Source organism: Equus asinus, chromosome 28 (assembly GCF_041296235.1).
Source record: "Equus asinus isolate D_3611 breed Donkey chromosome 28, EquAss-T2T_v2, whole genome shotgun sequence".
NCBI lineage: Eukaryota > Metazoa > Chordata > Mammalia > Perissodactyla > Equidae > Equus > Equus asinus.
Window position 1 is genome coordinate 50,076,269 of NC_091817.1, and position 14,033 is coordinate 50,090,301.

At 60.5% G+C, this 14,033-nt stretch overlaps 1 protein-coding gene across 2 annotated transcripts; it reads right to left on the minus strand.

Moving 5' to 3' along the window:
• Nucleotides 1–19: 19 nt before the first annotated feature.
• Nucleotides 20–8,563, minus strand: MVD (mevalonate diphosphate decarboxylase). Of its 2 annotated transcripts, none has more exons than XM_014836593.3 (10): nucleotides 8,396–8,535; nucleotides 6,222–6,292; nucleotides 5,454–5,568; nucleotides 5,037–5,183; nucleotides 3,904–4,103; nucleotides 3,552–3,626; nucleotides 3,115–3,333; nucleotides 2,610–2,725; nucleotides 1,557–1,665; nucleotides 20–886 (listed from the first exon to the last, which is right to left on the minus strand). In XM_014836593.3, exons 1-10 carry the CDS (start codon nucleotides 8,463–8,465, stop codon nucleotides 806–808), a joined length of 1,203 nt encoding a protein of 400 aa, XP_014692079.1. In that variant the 5' UTR covers nucleotides 8,466–8,535; the 3' UTR covers nucleotides 20–805. The 2 variants fall into 2 exon arrangements, with proteins under 2 accessions (XP_014692079.1, XP_014692078.1); XM_014836592.3 differs by having other exon boundaries at nucleotides 136–886; nucleotides 1,557–1,686; nucleotides 8,396–8,563.
• Between the last annotated feature and the right edge of the window lie 5,470 nt (nucleotides 8,564–14,033).

The following is a 14,033-nucleotide window of genomic DNA, read 5'->3' on the forward strand; positions in this document are numbered from 1 at the left end:
GCAGTAACTCTGCATGTTCCACGTCCTCACACTGCCAGGCCCTCGCCAGCCCCAGGGTGCGTGCTGCCCACTGTGTGCACAGGCCCTCTCAGAGCAGGGACCCCGGAGCACTGGAACCAAGAGGAAGCACGCAGCCAGGAGTCAGCCACACCAGCTTTATTGCCAGCTCGCACCTTGGTGCTGCTCTCCCGCCTCCCACCCGAGACACGCCACTGGTCTTCTTATAAAGAAACGGTCCATCCACACCTCGTGGCCCGAGTTCGAGTCCGGTCCCCAGTTGGGTAGAGGAGCCATGGGCAGCCACCATGCTGCGAGCACTTGGGAGAGGTTTCCAGAGGCCTGCGGAGGCTGCTGCTCCCTGCACGGTGACTGTCCTCCAGCTCCGAGGATGGATGCCCGACTCCCCCTCGTCTCCACTGATCAAGCTGCTGTTCCGGGGCAGTGGGAGTGGCCCCAGAGCACGGGGCCAGAGATCCCTTCCCTAGGGGGCAGTGGCAGCTCCACCCGCCGTTGGCTCGATCCTCCAGGTCTAGATCCTGATCCCAGCTCCTATCCCGGCAAAGCGCTGGGCGCAGGCCAGGAAAGGTGAGGCACGTGATGGGGGGCCCGCTCCTGACCGCCTGGACACCTGCAGGTGGCCACTCCCCTGCCCCAACTCGGCCACAGCCCACTGCCCAGCCCAGAGCCAGGTGGCCACCCACAAGTCCCAGCAAGCACAGCCCGGCGGCCGCCACACCTGGCTCCCCAGTCCCAACGAAGCGGCCCCTTCTCCAAGCAGCGGCCAGGGCTCCTGCGGAGGCGATGGTCAAGCAGCTGGCTTTGGTAAGCCGTCGGGGCCCAGGAGGTGAGCGTGGGGGTCGTCCAGGACTTGAGGCCCGGGCCCCACCTGGGGTGTGGAGGAACTGATGTCAGATCAGAGATCAGGGAGGGACAGAGTGGGCCCCAACCTGCTGGCTAAGTGCAGGGCAGAAGCTAACACCTACGTGGGGATACCCAGGCCCTGTGCCCAACTCCTCTGGGCAGAGCGACATGGTCTCCCCATTGCGAGTGCCCGGTCAGTCAGCCCCCATCCCCCAGACTTGGGGTGGACAGCCAGTCACAGGACGGAAGTAGAAACCTCGGCCTGGGTGCAAAGGTCATGGGGCCTGAAATAGGGCGGATCCCAGGGAAATCCCGGCTCAGCAGGGAAATTCCTGCTCTGAGTAGGAATCCTGATCTGCTCCTGGGTGGGGGGGTGTGCATGAGCCCTGAGGGTCCCCAGGACCCCCAGCACCTGCCTGTACCCCGAGGCTCCGCCTCCCCAGCCCCACTCTCCCCACTCAGCGGCGCCCAGCGCAGGGCGTCCTTAGATGTCCGCCTTGAAGGCGAGCGAGCGACTGAAGGAAACAGACTGCAGTGGGCGGCACCCTCTGAGAACCGATGGGGACGTCACTGCCGCGCCTGCTGTGTTGTTAGCAAGTCGGCTTCCCGCTGAGACAGGGGTGAAGGGAGCTCTTCGCATGGCGGGCGCCCGCCCCCGCACCGTGCCAGGCTGAGGGCTGGGTACCAGGCCTCACCTGAGTGGCGATGATGTATTTGATGCCGCCGGGGGTAGGCTCCATGCCCAGCGCAGCTTTCAGCTCGTCTGAGAGCAGGGCAGGCCTCACGGGCAGCCCCTTCAGAAACCTGGAACGGGAGGGAGGACACCTGGGGGTCCATCAATGGGAAGTGTCAGAACGGGCAGGTCCATGGCAGGAGGCGCAGAAGTGGCAGCTGAGGGTGGGGGTCGTGCCTGCCAACAGGTATGGGGTTTCTTTTGGGTTGATGAAAAGTTCTGGAACTAGACTGAGGTGCCGGTTGCACGCTGACTGTATTTAATGCCGCTGCACTGTACACTTCACAGCGCGCGAGACGGTCCACCGTGCGTTACCTGTGTTCCCACACACACAACGCTAAGCAGGGCTGGCCAAGGGCCTGCCTGGGGCACGTGAGGGGAGGGATTCAGAAAACCTTGCGAGGTTTTGGGGTCTTTCCTTGCATGCCTGGCCCACAGCTACCTTTATGCCCAGTGGGACAGCTCCACTTAAGAAGGAAACACCTCAGCCCAGGGGCATGTCTGTCCCAGGTCCCTCAGGACAGTGAGAACCTGTGAACCACCCCTTGGGGGACAGGGCAGTGAGCTCAGAGGGCCCAGCCTCCAGAGCCATCCCACCGGGGGGAGGTGAGGATCCCCGCCCACCCCAAGAAGTCAGTCCTGCCCCGTGACAGTGACAGACGAGAGGAGCCCACACACTTGCAGCACGTCCCGCAAGCAGGTGTCCCCACACTGAGGAGACAGGACGTCAGAACAGCTGGATGGAAGGAATCTAAACGGCCGTGACAGCGAGGCCGCAGGCACGTCCACACAGGAGCTGTGACGCTGCACGCAGGTGCGTGTGTGTGTGACCACGGCGCTGGGATGTGATGGTGAGGTGTCTGTGATCACAGCTAGGCACACTTGGTGACATACTGCCTGTCGTCCCCGGGGAATCAACGCCTGCTGCGGACGCCCCTTTCTGCACCCCGATCTCGGCAGAAGACCCTGCTCTTCCCTCCATGGCCTCCCAAATGGGGGCACCCATGAGACTCACTTGTCTCCATTCGACTCAGGGGGGAAGCTGTGCCTCACAGCAGCCACAAACTCAGCCATGGTATCGTCCAGGGTGAAGATCACGGCGTTGGGGCCCGCGTCAAACGTGTATGCCACCTGGAAGTGCAGGTCAGCATTACAGCCTGCACGGTGGCTCTCATCTGCCTTGGAGACCCGGGCCTCCCACCCCTGGGCTGGGGCCTAGACCAGCTCCCAGGCGCCCACGGGGCCAAGCTGGAGTGGGGTGGTGGGGTGAGTGAGGGGCTTCCCACACCAGAGCCTCGATGTGTGGGCTGCGATCCCCCGGGGGTAGTCCAACCAAAACGAAATGACAGGACAGGAACCGCCGGCGCCCTGTGCAGCAGCGCCCAGCAGGCTCTGCGAGGCCCTGTCACAGACCCCTCGCACGTGTCACCACCTGGTCTCACTGCAGCTCCTCCCTCAGGAGTGCCCGCGCTTTCCAAGGGGGCAGGGTCAGCGCCAGCCCCTGCCTGCCCCTCACTCACCTTGGCCTGCCCGTGGTGGGCATTGAAGCGGTGCACCAGGTGGATGATGCGCCTGGAGGTGTCGTTGAGGTAAGAGATGGGTGGGAAGGTGTCCAGACAGGTGGCGTGGAACTGGTTGCTGTCCTTCATGGTCAGCTGGCCGAAGGCCTGGAAGTCCCGCTCCATGACGCAGCGGGCCATCTCCGCCATGCGCGCTGGCACCAGCGCCTCGGCCCGGAACTGCAGGCACACGCCGCCCGTGAGGCACTGGCTGCTTCACAGCGGAGCGTCCAGAGCGCACTCCGGTCGGAGCTCCGGCTCGGCAGCAGCCCCACCTGGCCTCCGTGCCCAGTGTCCACAGGGCCCACAGAGCAAGGAGCTCGGCTTCAAAGGACGTGTGCTAGGACATGCAGGACGCGCCCTGGGGAGCTGCACGTCCCCCCCCGTGCTGGCCTTACCCGGAGCAGGGGGCTGGTCTCCACGCTGGTCTGCATGCCCACCGTGCTGCCCGTCAGCTTCTTCTCGGCACTCACCTGCGAGGAGCAGACAGCCTGGACCATGCCCCGAGGCCCCCGACCCGTGCCATCCCAGCCCGTCCATCCTTCCCCTGCACTGGAGGGGGAGCGGGCTGGGAGCCAGGGATGTGGCAGGGATGACGCAGCTCAGGGAACAGGGACGTCTAAGTCAGCAGCCCTCCTAGCACTCCGTGGGGGTCCCCTCCTCGCCCCGGTGAGCCCGTGAGCCAAGCAAGCCGTGCCCCTGCCACTCCTGGCACGCCCGCAAGGACCCCACCACGCCGGCCTCACTCACCACGAGAATGAGGACTCGGAGTTCGGGCCAGTGCGACTCAGGGGCCACCTGCCGGGCGACGCTGTCCTTCCCGTCGGCCCGCTGCCCCATCTGCCACTCCACGAAGCCGCCGTACAGGCTGCGGCAGGCGCTGCCCGAGCCCCGGCGAGCCACTTCTGAGAGGTCGCCCTCGACCCCGTAGACCTGGGCCAGGGTGTAGGCTGCAGGCACAGGGGGAGGCCGGGCTGGGCGGGGTGCCGGCTCAGGCTTGCTCAGCGCCCCATGAGGACACGCCCCACGGGAGGTTAGAAATCCCGAGATGACGGAGCTCCAGCCGCCAGCTCCCGCAGTTGGCATTCGCCCACTCACCCCCCCGGCCCGCACTCAGTGTTCTCAGAGGCGCCAGACACGGGACCCCTGGAGCCCTCGGAGCTGCCCAGAGGGGACCCTGAAGGCCGAGCGCCGAGGGGCCAGGGTGAGCTTCTCCGAGGAGAGACAACAAACTTGGCCCTCAGGGTGCCATGTGGGGCAGGGACACAGGCGCAAGGACCTGAGGAACGTGCCTGCACAGGGTGCCGGCAGCGTGGGGCATGAGGGAGCAGCGCTGGGCCGGTCAGGGGTCAGATGCCAGGATGGAGATGGGGGTCCATGAAGCAAGCTCTCTGCCCCTCGACACAAGCCCCCTCCTGGCCTGGCTCATGCAACCTGTCACCGAGGGTGGTTCAGGCCCGAGCACAGGAGTTGACTCGGGCCACAGGTCTCAGTGGCTATGGGGACGGGATGAGCCTGCTGGAGAGTAAGCCGATGCAGAGGAGAGCAGAGCTGGGACTGAGAGGGAGAGAGATGGATCCCTAACAAGGCTGTCAGAGACCCTGGAGCCAGCTGCACCTGAAGCCAGCCGCACTCTGTGGAATTCTGTTACACAAGCCAAGAACCTGACCCTGCTTTAGGCGTAAGCTGGTTTGAGGTGGATCTCTGTCATGTACAACCTAGAGAGTCCTAGACATGGAGCCCCCAGAAGACTTGAACCTTCAGACCTGTGAGTGACCAAGGCCTCGGCCTCGTGCAGCGGGCTCCCTGAGGGCTGCCAGAGCATAAGACGCCAGGAGCCGCAGCACAGCACTGGGGGGCTGGGTCTCCCTGCGGGCACCCACCTAGGCAGGCATAGCCGGCTGCTGAGGAGGCCAGGCCTGCAGCCGTGGGGAAGTTGTTCACCGACGCGACGTGCACCTTGTAGCTGAGGCTGAGGGGCAGCGGGTCCTCGTCACCAGCGCTCCTCCGCTTCCGGGCCAGGCGGCGAACTGCGGGGAGGGGCACGGTCACCAGGCAGAGCCGGCCCCCACCTGCTCCTGGCGCCTGGGCTGTCGTGGGTCAGGGAGGGCGGGGGCACAGCTGCGACCTCCTTCTCGGGGCAAGGCCCAGACCCCAGAGCCGAAGCTGGCCGGTGCTGACAGGCACTGCACTGTGCCCAGGGCGCGGGCAGCCAGGTGGGGTGAAGCGGCAGCAGCATCCTCAGTGCCCAGGGCAAGGGAGCGCCAGGGGGAGGAGCAGGCCTCGCGGCCCCCACTCACTCTCCCTCAGGCAGGCCTGCAGGCGTGGCTGCCCCACATCCTCCTCCCGGCCATTCAGCCAAATCCGGTCCTCGGTGAAGTCCTTGCTGATGGCAGCCGTCGTGGTGGTTTTTAACTGAGAAAGAAAACGCAGGGCCACTTCAGGGCAGGTGCGGGCCAACCCCGATCTGCAGGGGAGGCCTGTCCTCCACGGCCCTTCCCAGGCGCCTGCTCGGGGGCAGGGGCGGCCTTGCCGGGACACAGGGAGGTGAAGGCCAGGGCGGCCACGCCAGGTGATGGGGAAGGCCGGCAGACACGGGGCAGGCTCGCCCAGGCCGGCTCGCCACACAGGACGCGGCCCACACTTCCACTCCCACAGCAGAGCCCCAGAGCTTGGCTGGGGGAAGGAGGGGACGCGGACCTCCAGAGGAGAGCCGGGGGCACTGGGGTCTGTGTGTGCGCGCCATGAGCCTCTAGAACGGCGGGCGATGGAATGGACATTGCTCACTGGCTGGGGATAAGTTGCTGCCAACTGTTTAAAAAAGTTTAACAAAAGTTTAGTAAATATTTATTTTGGGGCCGGCCCAGTGGCGTAGTGGGTAAGTTCCACTTAACCCGGTTTGGATCCTGGGCACAGACCTACACACCGGTCATCAAGCTATGCTGTGGTGGGAATCTCACATACAAGAAACAGAGGAAGATTGGCACAGATTTTAGCTCAGAGAAAATGTTCCTCACCAAAAAAAAAAATGTATTTTGGTGCTTACTGCCAGTCCAGCCCACACTAACCTGGTCCTGGTGCAAAGTGACACTCAGAGAGGAGTTGATGGGCAAGATCAGCTCCTCATCTCGCTTTCCCCCTGGAACAGACAACCCAAGGCAAAGCCAGTCAGTTTCCCGGCCCTGCAAACCAGTGCACTCTTGCCCTCATCCACCAGTGCCCCACCCCTCCCCACCTGAATTCCCCAGTCACCCCTACTCCCATCCTACAGCTGCCCCATCCCCCTAGACCCTGTTCTCTCACTGCACAATCTGATTCCTCTTTCTGCTGTGCCCCCGCCTTCAGGCAGGCCTCCTGGATTGCTCCTCAGTTGACTGAGCTCCAGGTCCCAGATTTGAGCTGGAGGCCAGTCCATCTCCCTGCTTCATTGCTTCTGTTTTATCTTCTTTCGCTCATTTGACAAATCACCTTGGATTTGTCTAAGGCTAGCAGGTGCTGGGCGCTCTGACTGTCAGGCTCTTGCCGTCTCCTCCCCAAGAGGAGCGGCCCCAGTTACGGAAAACTCCTCACATCTCCCTGCCCATACTCCCTGGAGACACAGAATCACCCCACTCTGCCGAGCATTTCCACTCCTGGCAGCTCAGAGCAGACATGGGAAACCTTCCTGAAAGACCAAGAGGTCTAAACTCTTCGTGAAGCACACACAACGCGCTGCACTCTTCTGTGGGGGTCTCTGGGGACGGCGGACAGCGACAGGAGACAGTAAAGACTAACACCTGGCGGGTGATCTGTGAGAGCCCAGAAAGAGACCCACATACATACCCCGACCTGGTTTTTGACAAAGGTGCAAAAGCAATTCAATGGCAGAGGAACGGCCTTCACAGCAAACGCTGCTGGAGTAAGTGGACACCCACAGGCCAAAAACGGGACCTGGGCCCAAGTCTCAGACCTCACACAAAAATAACTCAAAAGGCATCGCAGACAAATTCAACACGTAAAACTATAAAACTCAGAAAAAACACAGGAGAAAGTCTTCAAGATGTAGGGCTGGCAGAGAGGTCTTGAGCTTGACACCAGAAACATGATCCATAAATGGAAAAAGGGACACACTGGACTGCACCAAAATTCTACAAACTTTGACTCTTTGAAAGACCCTGTGAGGAGGATAAAAAGACAAGCCACAGCCTGGGAGAAAATATCTGCCATCTTCACATCCCACAAAGGATCAGCACCTGGAATACACAACGACCTCAACACTCAATGGTAAAAAGCACACAGCCAAGCAGAACGTGGACCAATGACACGAAGTGACACTTCACCGAAGAGGACACACATGGGTGGCAAATAAGCCCTGAGAAGGTGCCCAACGCCACTGGCCAGCAGAAAATGCAAACAAAACCCACAATGAGATAGTGCCACACACCTATCAGATCGGCTGACTGACACCAGAGACAGCGCCAAATGCCAAAGCTGTGGATCACACACAGCTGTTTGGGAACGGAAATGGTACAGCCACTGGGAACACAGCCTAACGGTTTGCTTGAAAAAACCCCTACACCCAGGCGTTGCACTCCTGGGCATTTATCCCAGAAGAATGAAAACTTAGGGTCACACACAAACCCACACACAAAAGTTTACAGCAGCTTCATTCGCGAGAGTGCCAAAGTGGAAACGAGCAGCTAGCTACCTTTCCAAGTTTGCGAAGCACCCTGCGCCGGTCCACCCCAGGAACAGGACCCAGCGCTAAAGGAGGGAAGAACGGGTGCCCGCAGCCACCCGGACCAACCTCCAGAACTAGGAGTGAAAACAGCCAATCTCAAAACTGTGTCCTGCATGATTCCATTTACCGACCATTCTGGAACGGACAACATGCTAAGGCAAGGTGGGCAAGATCCTCGAGGATGGACATTCTGTGTCAGACCGTGTCCACGGAGCATCCCGGCCCCCCGGGGCTGGACGTCCATTAGGGACCGTGTCCACTGAGCGTCCCGGCCCCCCGAGGGCGGACATCCCTCAGGGACCGTGTCCATCCAGCCTCCCGGCCCCCCGGGGCTGGACATCCCTCAGGGACCGTGTCCACCCAGCCTCCCGGCCCCCCAGGGCTGCACATCCCTTAGGGACCGTGTCCACAGAGCGTCCCGGCCCCGCGGGGGTGAGTCTCCTGACCGCACGCGGACCAACCACCACCCGCCCCTGGGAGCTTCGGCCTCCCCGTCCGCGGCCCCCACGCCCGCGCACTCACAGTATTTGATGACCGCGATGTTGACCGGCGCGGTGCAGGTCACGGCCACCAGCGGCTTCTCCGACGCCATGCCCGAGCAGCACGGCGCCACGAGCCCGCTGCCGCCTGCCGCTGCGACCCCAGATGTTCACGCGCCGTCCAACCAGCGGCGGGCCAGCCTCACGCTCTACCTCTCAGCCAATGTGCGAGATCGGACGATGAGCTGCCGACGTAGAGCCCGCCCCCGCTGGCCCGCGGACACACACTGGCTCTGCGCAGGCGCGGGAACCTATCCAGACACGGAGTCCGCGCAGGCGCTGACTCTGCGCAGGCGCGGAGCCTCCCCAAGGGCGGGAGTCGGCCCAGGCGCCGGGACTGCGCAGGCGCTTGGTGTAGCCAACCCGCGAGGGCCTGGGACCTCGGCTGAGGGGGTCTCTCTGGTGGGTGATCCTGGGCTGAGACGGGAGGCTGGCCCTCTGCGGGGGTGGGGCTGAGCGGGACGCGAGAGGTTCGACGCCCCCAGCAGCTCTGGACCGGAGGCTCGGAGTGACCGCGCCGGGGTGCCGCCGGGGCCGAAGGGCAAGCGGGCTCCCAGCACGCCAGGACGTGGCGCCCCGGCGTCTCCCCGCAGCGTAAGGGTCCCCCGCGCCCCGCCGCCCGGGATCCTTCCAGCACCCCTGCAGCCTGAGGGTCCCCTGCACCCCGCCGCCCGGGGTCTCCTCGCAGCCTGAGGGTCCTCCACGCCCCGCCGCCTGGGGTCTCCCTGCAGCGTAAGGGTCCCCCGCGCCCCGCCGCCCGGGGTGTCCCCGCAGCGTAAGAGTCACCTGCCCCCCCCAGCCGGGGTCTCCCCGCGCACCACAGTCTGAGGGTCTCCCCCGTCACGCCGCCCGGGGTTCCTACGGGCTCCCCGCCCCATCGGCGGATCAGTGCCGCTGGGTGGGCGGCTGCTAAGGGATGAGCTGCTTCAGAGATGGACGCCTTCAAGCCCCACTCCCCTTCTGAAGCTCCGTTTGAGCAAGGACTCTTTTTCCACGGTTGAAGTGGATTGCCGCATTTGTATTGCCTTGGGTTTTCTGTTGTGGTAAAATAGACGTAGTGTAACTTTTACCGTCTTAACCCCGTTTAATGTACAACTGTGTGGCGTTAAGCACATTCCCGTTGTGCAACCGTCGCCACCATGCTTCTCCAGAACTTTTTCGATATCCTGAACTGAAACTCCATATCAAGCAATAACTCCCAGTTTCCCCCTTCTCTTCATAAAAATTTATTTTTAGCTGTAAAGTGATTGCAGTGTCAGTCAAGATAGGAGTCCGCAATGTGAAGTCTCCCACCCTGGCCTGGGCCACCCAGTTCTGTTCCCGGAAGTGTCAGTGTCGTCCATTCTCTGTGTACCCATCCGTCAACATTTTATGCATCATACAGGCAAATAGCTTTCTCCCCACCCTGTTGTTTCCTCTTATGTGTTTCTTGGAGAACATCCGATTCCTACAAAAGAGCTCCCCGGTTTTGTTGTCTGGAAGTCCCATAATTTGCCCAGCTCGTCATCAAAAAGTGAACCGCCAGCCTCTACCACTCGCTTTGAGAACCCCGACCAGTCCAGGGTCCCGGTGCGTCGGCCGCTGCCAGCTCGTGGCGGGCCCTGCTCTGTTGCAGGCTGAGCAGCGCTGCACCTATGCCCACCTTGCTGTTCTCATGCCCAGTTCCATCTCTAAGGGGCACTACTCTCTTCACAGGACAAAGTCAGTGTTGTGGGGATCCAGGGCCGACTTGGCTGGGGCCGAGCATTTCCAGCTGCGGAGTACCTGCCAGCACCCTGGGGGAGAGGGCAGGAGAGGGCAGCGGGGCAGCAGCAGAAACGGAAAGATCACCGCGTACAGAGCGGCCGAGACCGGGAAGGGCCGGGACCAGAGCCCGGCCGGCACTTGGCGTGAGCACTGGTCTGAAGGCCCCCTGGCCGGCCTTCCTGCTTTCAGGCTTTCAGAATTATCCTTCCGTTCTCTCCCTCTTCCAGGAGTGGTTGGAGAGCTTTCTTTATTTTATTTTATTTTATTTTTTATTTTGAGGAAGATCAGCTCTGAGCTAACTACTGCCAATTCTTTTTTGCTGAGGAAGATTAGCCCTGAGCTAACATCTGCTGCCAATCCTCCTCTGTTTGCTGAGGAAGACTGGCCCTGAGATAACATCCATGCCCATCTTCCTTTACTTTATGTGTGGGACACCTGCCACAGCATGGCGTGCCAAGCGGTGCCGTGTCCGCACCGGGATCCAAACTGGCGAACCCTGGGCCACTGAAGTGGAACGTGCACACTTAACCACTGCGCCACCGGGCCGGCCAAGTATAGAGCTTTCTAATAATCACAAAACAAAAGTCCTGAGCCTCGGAGTCTCTTCTGAACCTTGCTGAAGTTGTGTATGCTCCTCTCTGTTCATTCGCTAGCTTTTATTGGGGTCCCCCTCCAGCAGGGCACAGCATCAGGTGAGGCAGGAGGTGACAGCCTCGTAGTGGAGATGAGACAGCTCCTGACAAGTGAACAACAGTACGGCAGAGACCTGCTCCAGAGGCCCCAGGGGAGGCAGTGACTCACGGAAGATGCTGGGACTGCCGAGGTCCCACAGCAGAGACAGGGCTGCCTTTCAGTCTGCAGAACGACTCGGTTGTCACTGTATCTTGAGAGCAGAAACTATTGGTGACATGGATGAGTTGGAGCAAGGACCCCCTCCAGGCAGGGAGACCCCTAAAAGCTTATCTCGGCAGTCGGTGACGTCCGATGTCTGTAGGCTGTAGGCTGTGATAGTCGGTGGCGTCTGTCGTCTGTTGCGACACAGACCATGGTAATTCGTGTGTGATGGAAGAGCTGGGCCAGCAGTGGAGGGGGCAATAAAAGCAGTGTGAGGCCTCGAGGAGTGTGATGGGAGGAGGGCCTGGGGGCAGAGCCTGAGGGCAAGGTGGGTGAAAGATCATGGCAGATTCCCTCTTAACAGCTCTAGAAGATGCCGACTAACCTGCCGGGGCAGGAAGTAGATCAGTGGTTCTGGGCTGGGCTGAGGGGCGGGGGCAGAGGAGGTGCGTAGGGGCATGACGAGGAAGCTTACAGGGGGTGGGATGTGTCGTGTCGACTGGCGTGACGGCTTCACAGGCGTGCACAGATGTCAAAGCTCATCACAGTACACTGGGCACACGTGCACTTGCCTGCAGCCGGTGACGCCTCAGCAAGGCCGTGTGATTGTGCCGAGCTTGTGTCTGAACTGCCAGGGGCAGGGGTATGAGCTGAGGGCTCAGAGGGGAGGGAGTCTGGCTCCCGGCTGCTTTAGGTTTATTGACTGGAATGGGTTCTCCTGTTGTCCGAGGGTGACTAATGTGCTCCTCGTTTCAGAGCCATGGATGTCATCTTTGCTGAACTGCTAATCTAAAAATATTTGCCCTTCAGTTTTGGAACCAAAATACACTCTTTGAACCGGGCATAATGCCTTGAAAGTGGCGTTTTGAACTCAGAATCAAATGATGATAGAGGCAGCACAAGATGAAGTCCCCCAAGTGGGGAAGTGGAGCTGAGCATGGAGGAGGGAGAATATGTCACTGATGGAACGTTGAGTGTTGAGGCTCCCTTCCATCATTTCATTATTCTTGTCTTTGTTAATCCATCCTGGAGTGCAGGATCAGTGACATCATTTGAGGGGCCCAGTGCAAATGAAAATGTGGGCCCCTTGTTCTTGTTTGAAGAATTTCAAGATGACAACAGCGGAGCCTTCACCAGAGCACGGGGCCCTCCTGTGTGGTCTTCACCACGATGTGGAGACACAAAGAGGTTGTCCCTGCCAGGACGGGCGCCTGAGGCCTGGCCTTATCTGTCTGCATGGTCCCTACTCCTCCCTTTTGAAATTATTGACATTTTTTCAGTGCTCCAGGAGCAGTTCATGCCACTTCTAGATTCCACTCGCGGCTCCCCATGTCTGCCCCTTGGGGGAGGGGAGAACCGGGTTGCGTCTCCGCTCTGCCGCTGGTGGGGTGGACTCTGCAGGCCCCAGGCCCCTGTGCCCTCCCACTTCCTACAGAGTCCTTTCTGCTGGGAGCCTGTTAGCAGGTGTCATGCCTGCAGGGAGCAAGTGTTGATGGTCCCACTTTCTATCAGCAGAGACAGAACAGAGGAGAGGACGTGACTTCTAGGTTTTTAGTTTCTTCTTTATTTCTCCTTAGGGATTAGTCTTGGGGATGCGTGATGGGTGTGGGTGAGGAATTGATGCTCCAGTCAGAGCTGCCAGGAAGCCTCTGCAAGGGGGTGGGCAGCCAGGAGGCCAGGTGATGGTGTGCCCCCCCCACCTGGAGCGCCCTCACCCCGGAGGCATGCTGAGGAAGAGGAGGGACGACGGTTCCAGACCTGTGCCAGGAGGCCAGCGACTGGCTGTGCCAACAGCGGAGGAAGCAAGGAGCCCGCCGGCCTCTGAAAGAGCTGCTGTGTCCAGCAGGAAAGGGGCATGAGAAGCATTCTCAAGTTCTGGGGAGGCGGAGTCTGGCAGCTTCAGATCCCGGTCCCAGCACGGAGCCAGGAGACTCGGCAGGTCAGCTCCCCTCCCATGCTGCGCCTTCCACCCCTGAACCGGGCGAGAGCAGCCTCCACCTCAGAGGACCAAACAGACTCCGGGAAGGGTGCTGGGGGCGCCGGTCTGGGAGGGCTGCATCAGTGTTGCGTTTTTAAATAAGACAAAGTGGGGCCGGCCCGGTGGCGCAGTGGTTAAGTTCGCACGTTCTGCTTCAGCGGCCCGGGGTTTGCTGGTTCGGATCCGGGATGTGGACACAGCACCGCCTGTCAAGCCATGGTGTGGTAGGCGTCCCATATATAAAGTAGAGGAAGATGGGCACGGATGTTAGCTCAGGGCCAGTCTTCCTCAGCAAAAAGAGGAGGATTAGCAGCAGATGTTAGCTCAGGGCTGATCTTTCTCAAAAAATAAATAAGATGAAGTGGTTTTGAAAGGAAGCTCTTAGGCACTGAATTGTGTCCTCTGAAAGTTTGTGTGTTGAAGCCCTAACCCCCAGGACCTCAGAATGTGACTGTATTTGGGATGGGATCTTTAAGGAGGTGATTAAGTTAAATGAGGGCACTCGGGTGGACCTGAATCTCACAGGACTGGTGTCCTTATGAGAAGAGGACATCAGGGGCCCGCCCTGAGGCTGCCTGGTTAAGTTCATGGCTCTGCTTTGGCGGCTCTGGGTCGCAGGTTCAGATCCCGGGCATGGACCTACACCACTGTCAGCCATGCTGTGGGGGTGACCCACACACGAAATAGAGGAAGATTGGCACAGATGTTAACTCAGGGACAATCTTCCTCAAGCCAAAAAAAAAAGAGGAAGATTGGCAACAGTTGTTAACTCAGGGAGAATCTTCCTCAGCAAAAAAAAGGTGAGCAGGACACCGACACATACAGAGGGACAACCACATGAGGACACAGGGAGAAGATGGCATCTATATGCCAAGGAAAGAGGCCTCAGCAGAAACCCCCCTGCTGACACCATGGTCTCACACTGCCAGCCTCCAGGACTGGGAGACACTGAAGGTCTGTGCCACAAGCCGCCGGGGCTCTGGTGCTTTGTTACGGCCACCCCAGCAAACTGATGCACAAGTTATGATACAGTGTGTTCCTCAGGTCCCGAGGAATCAGGGCA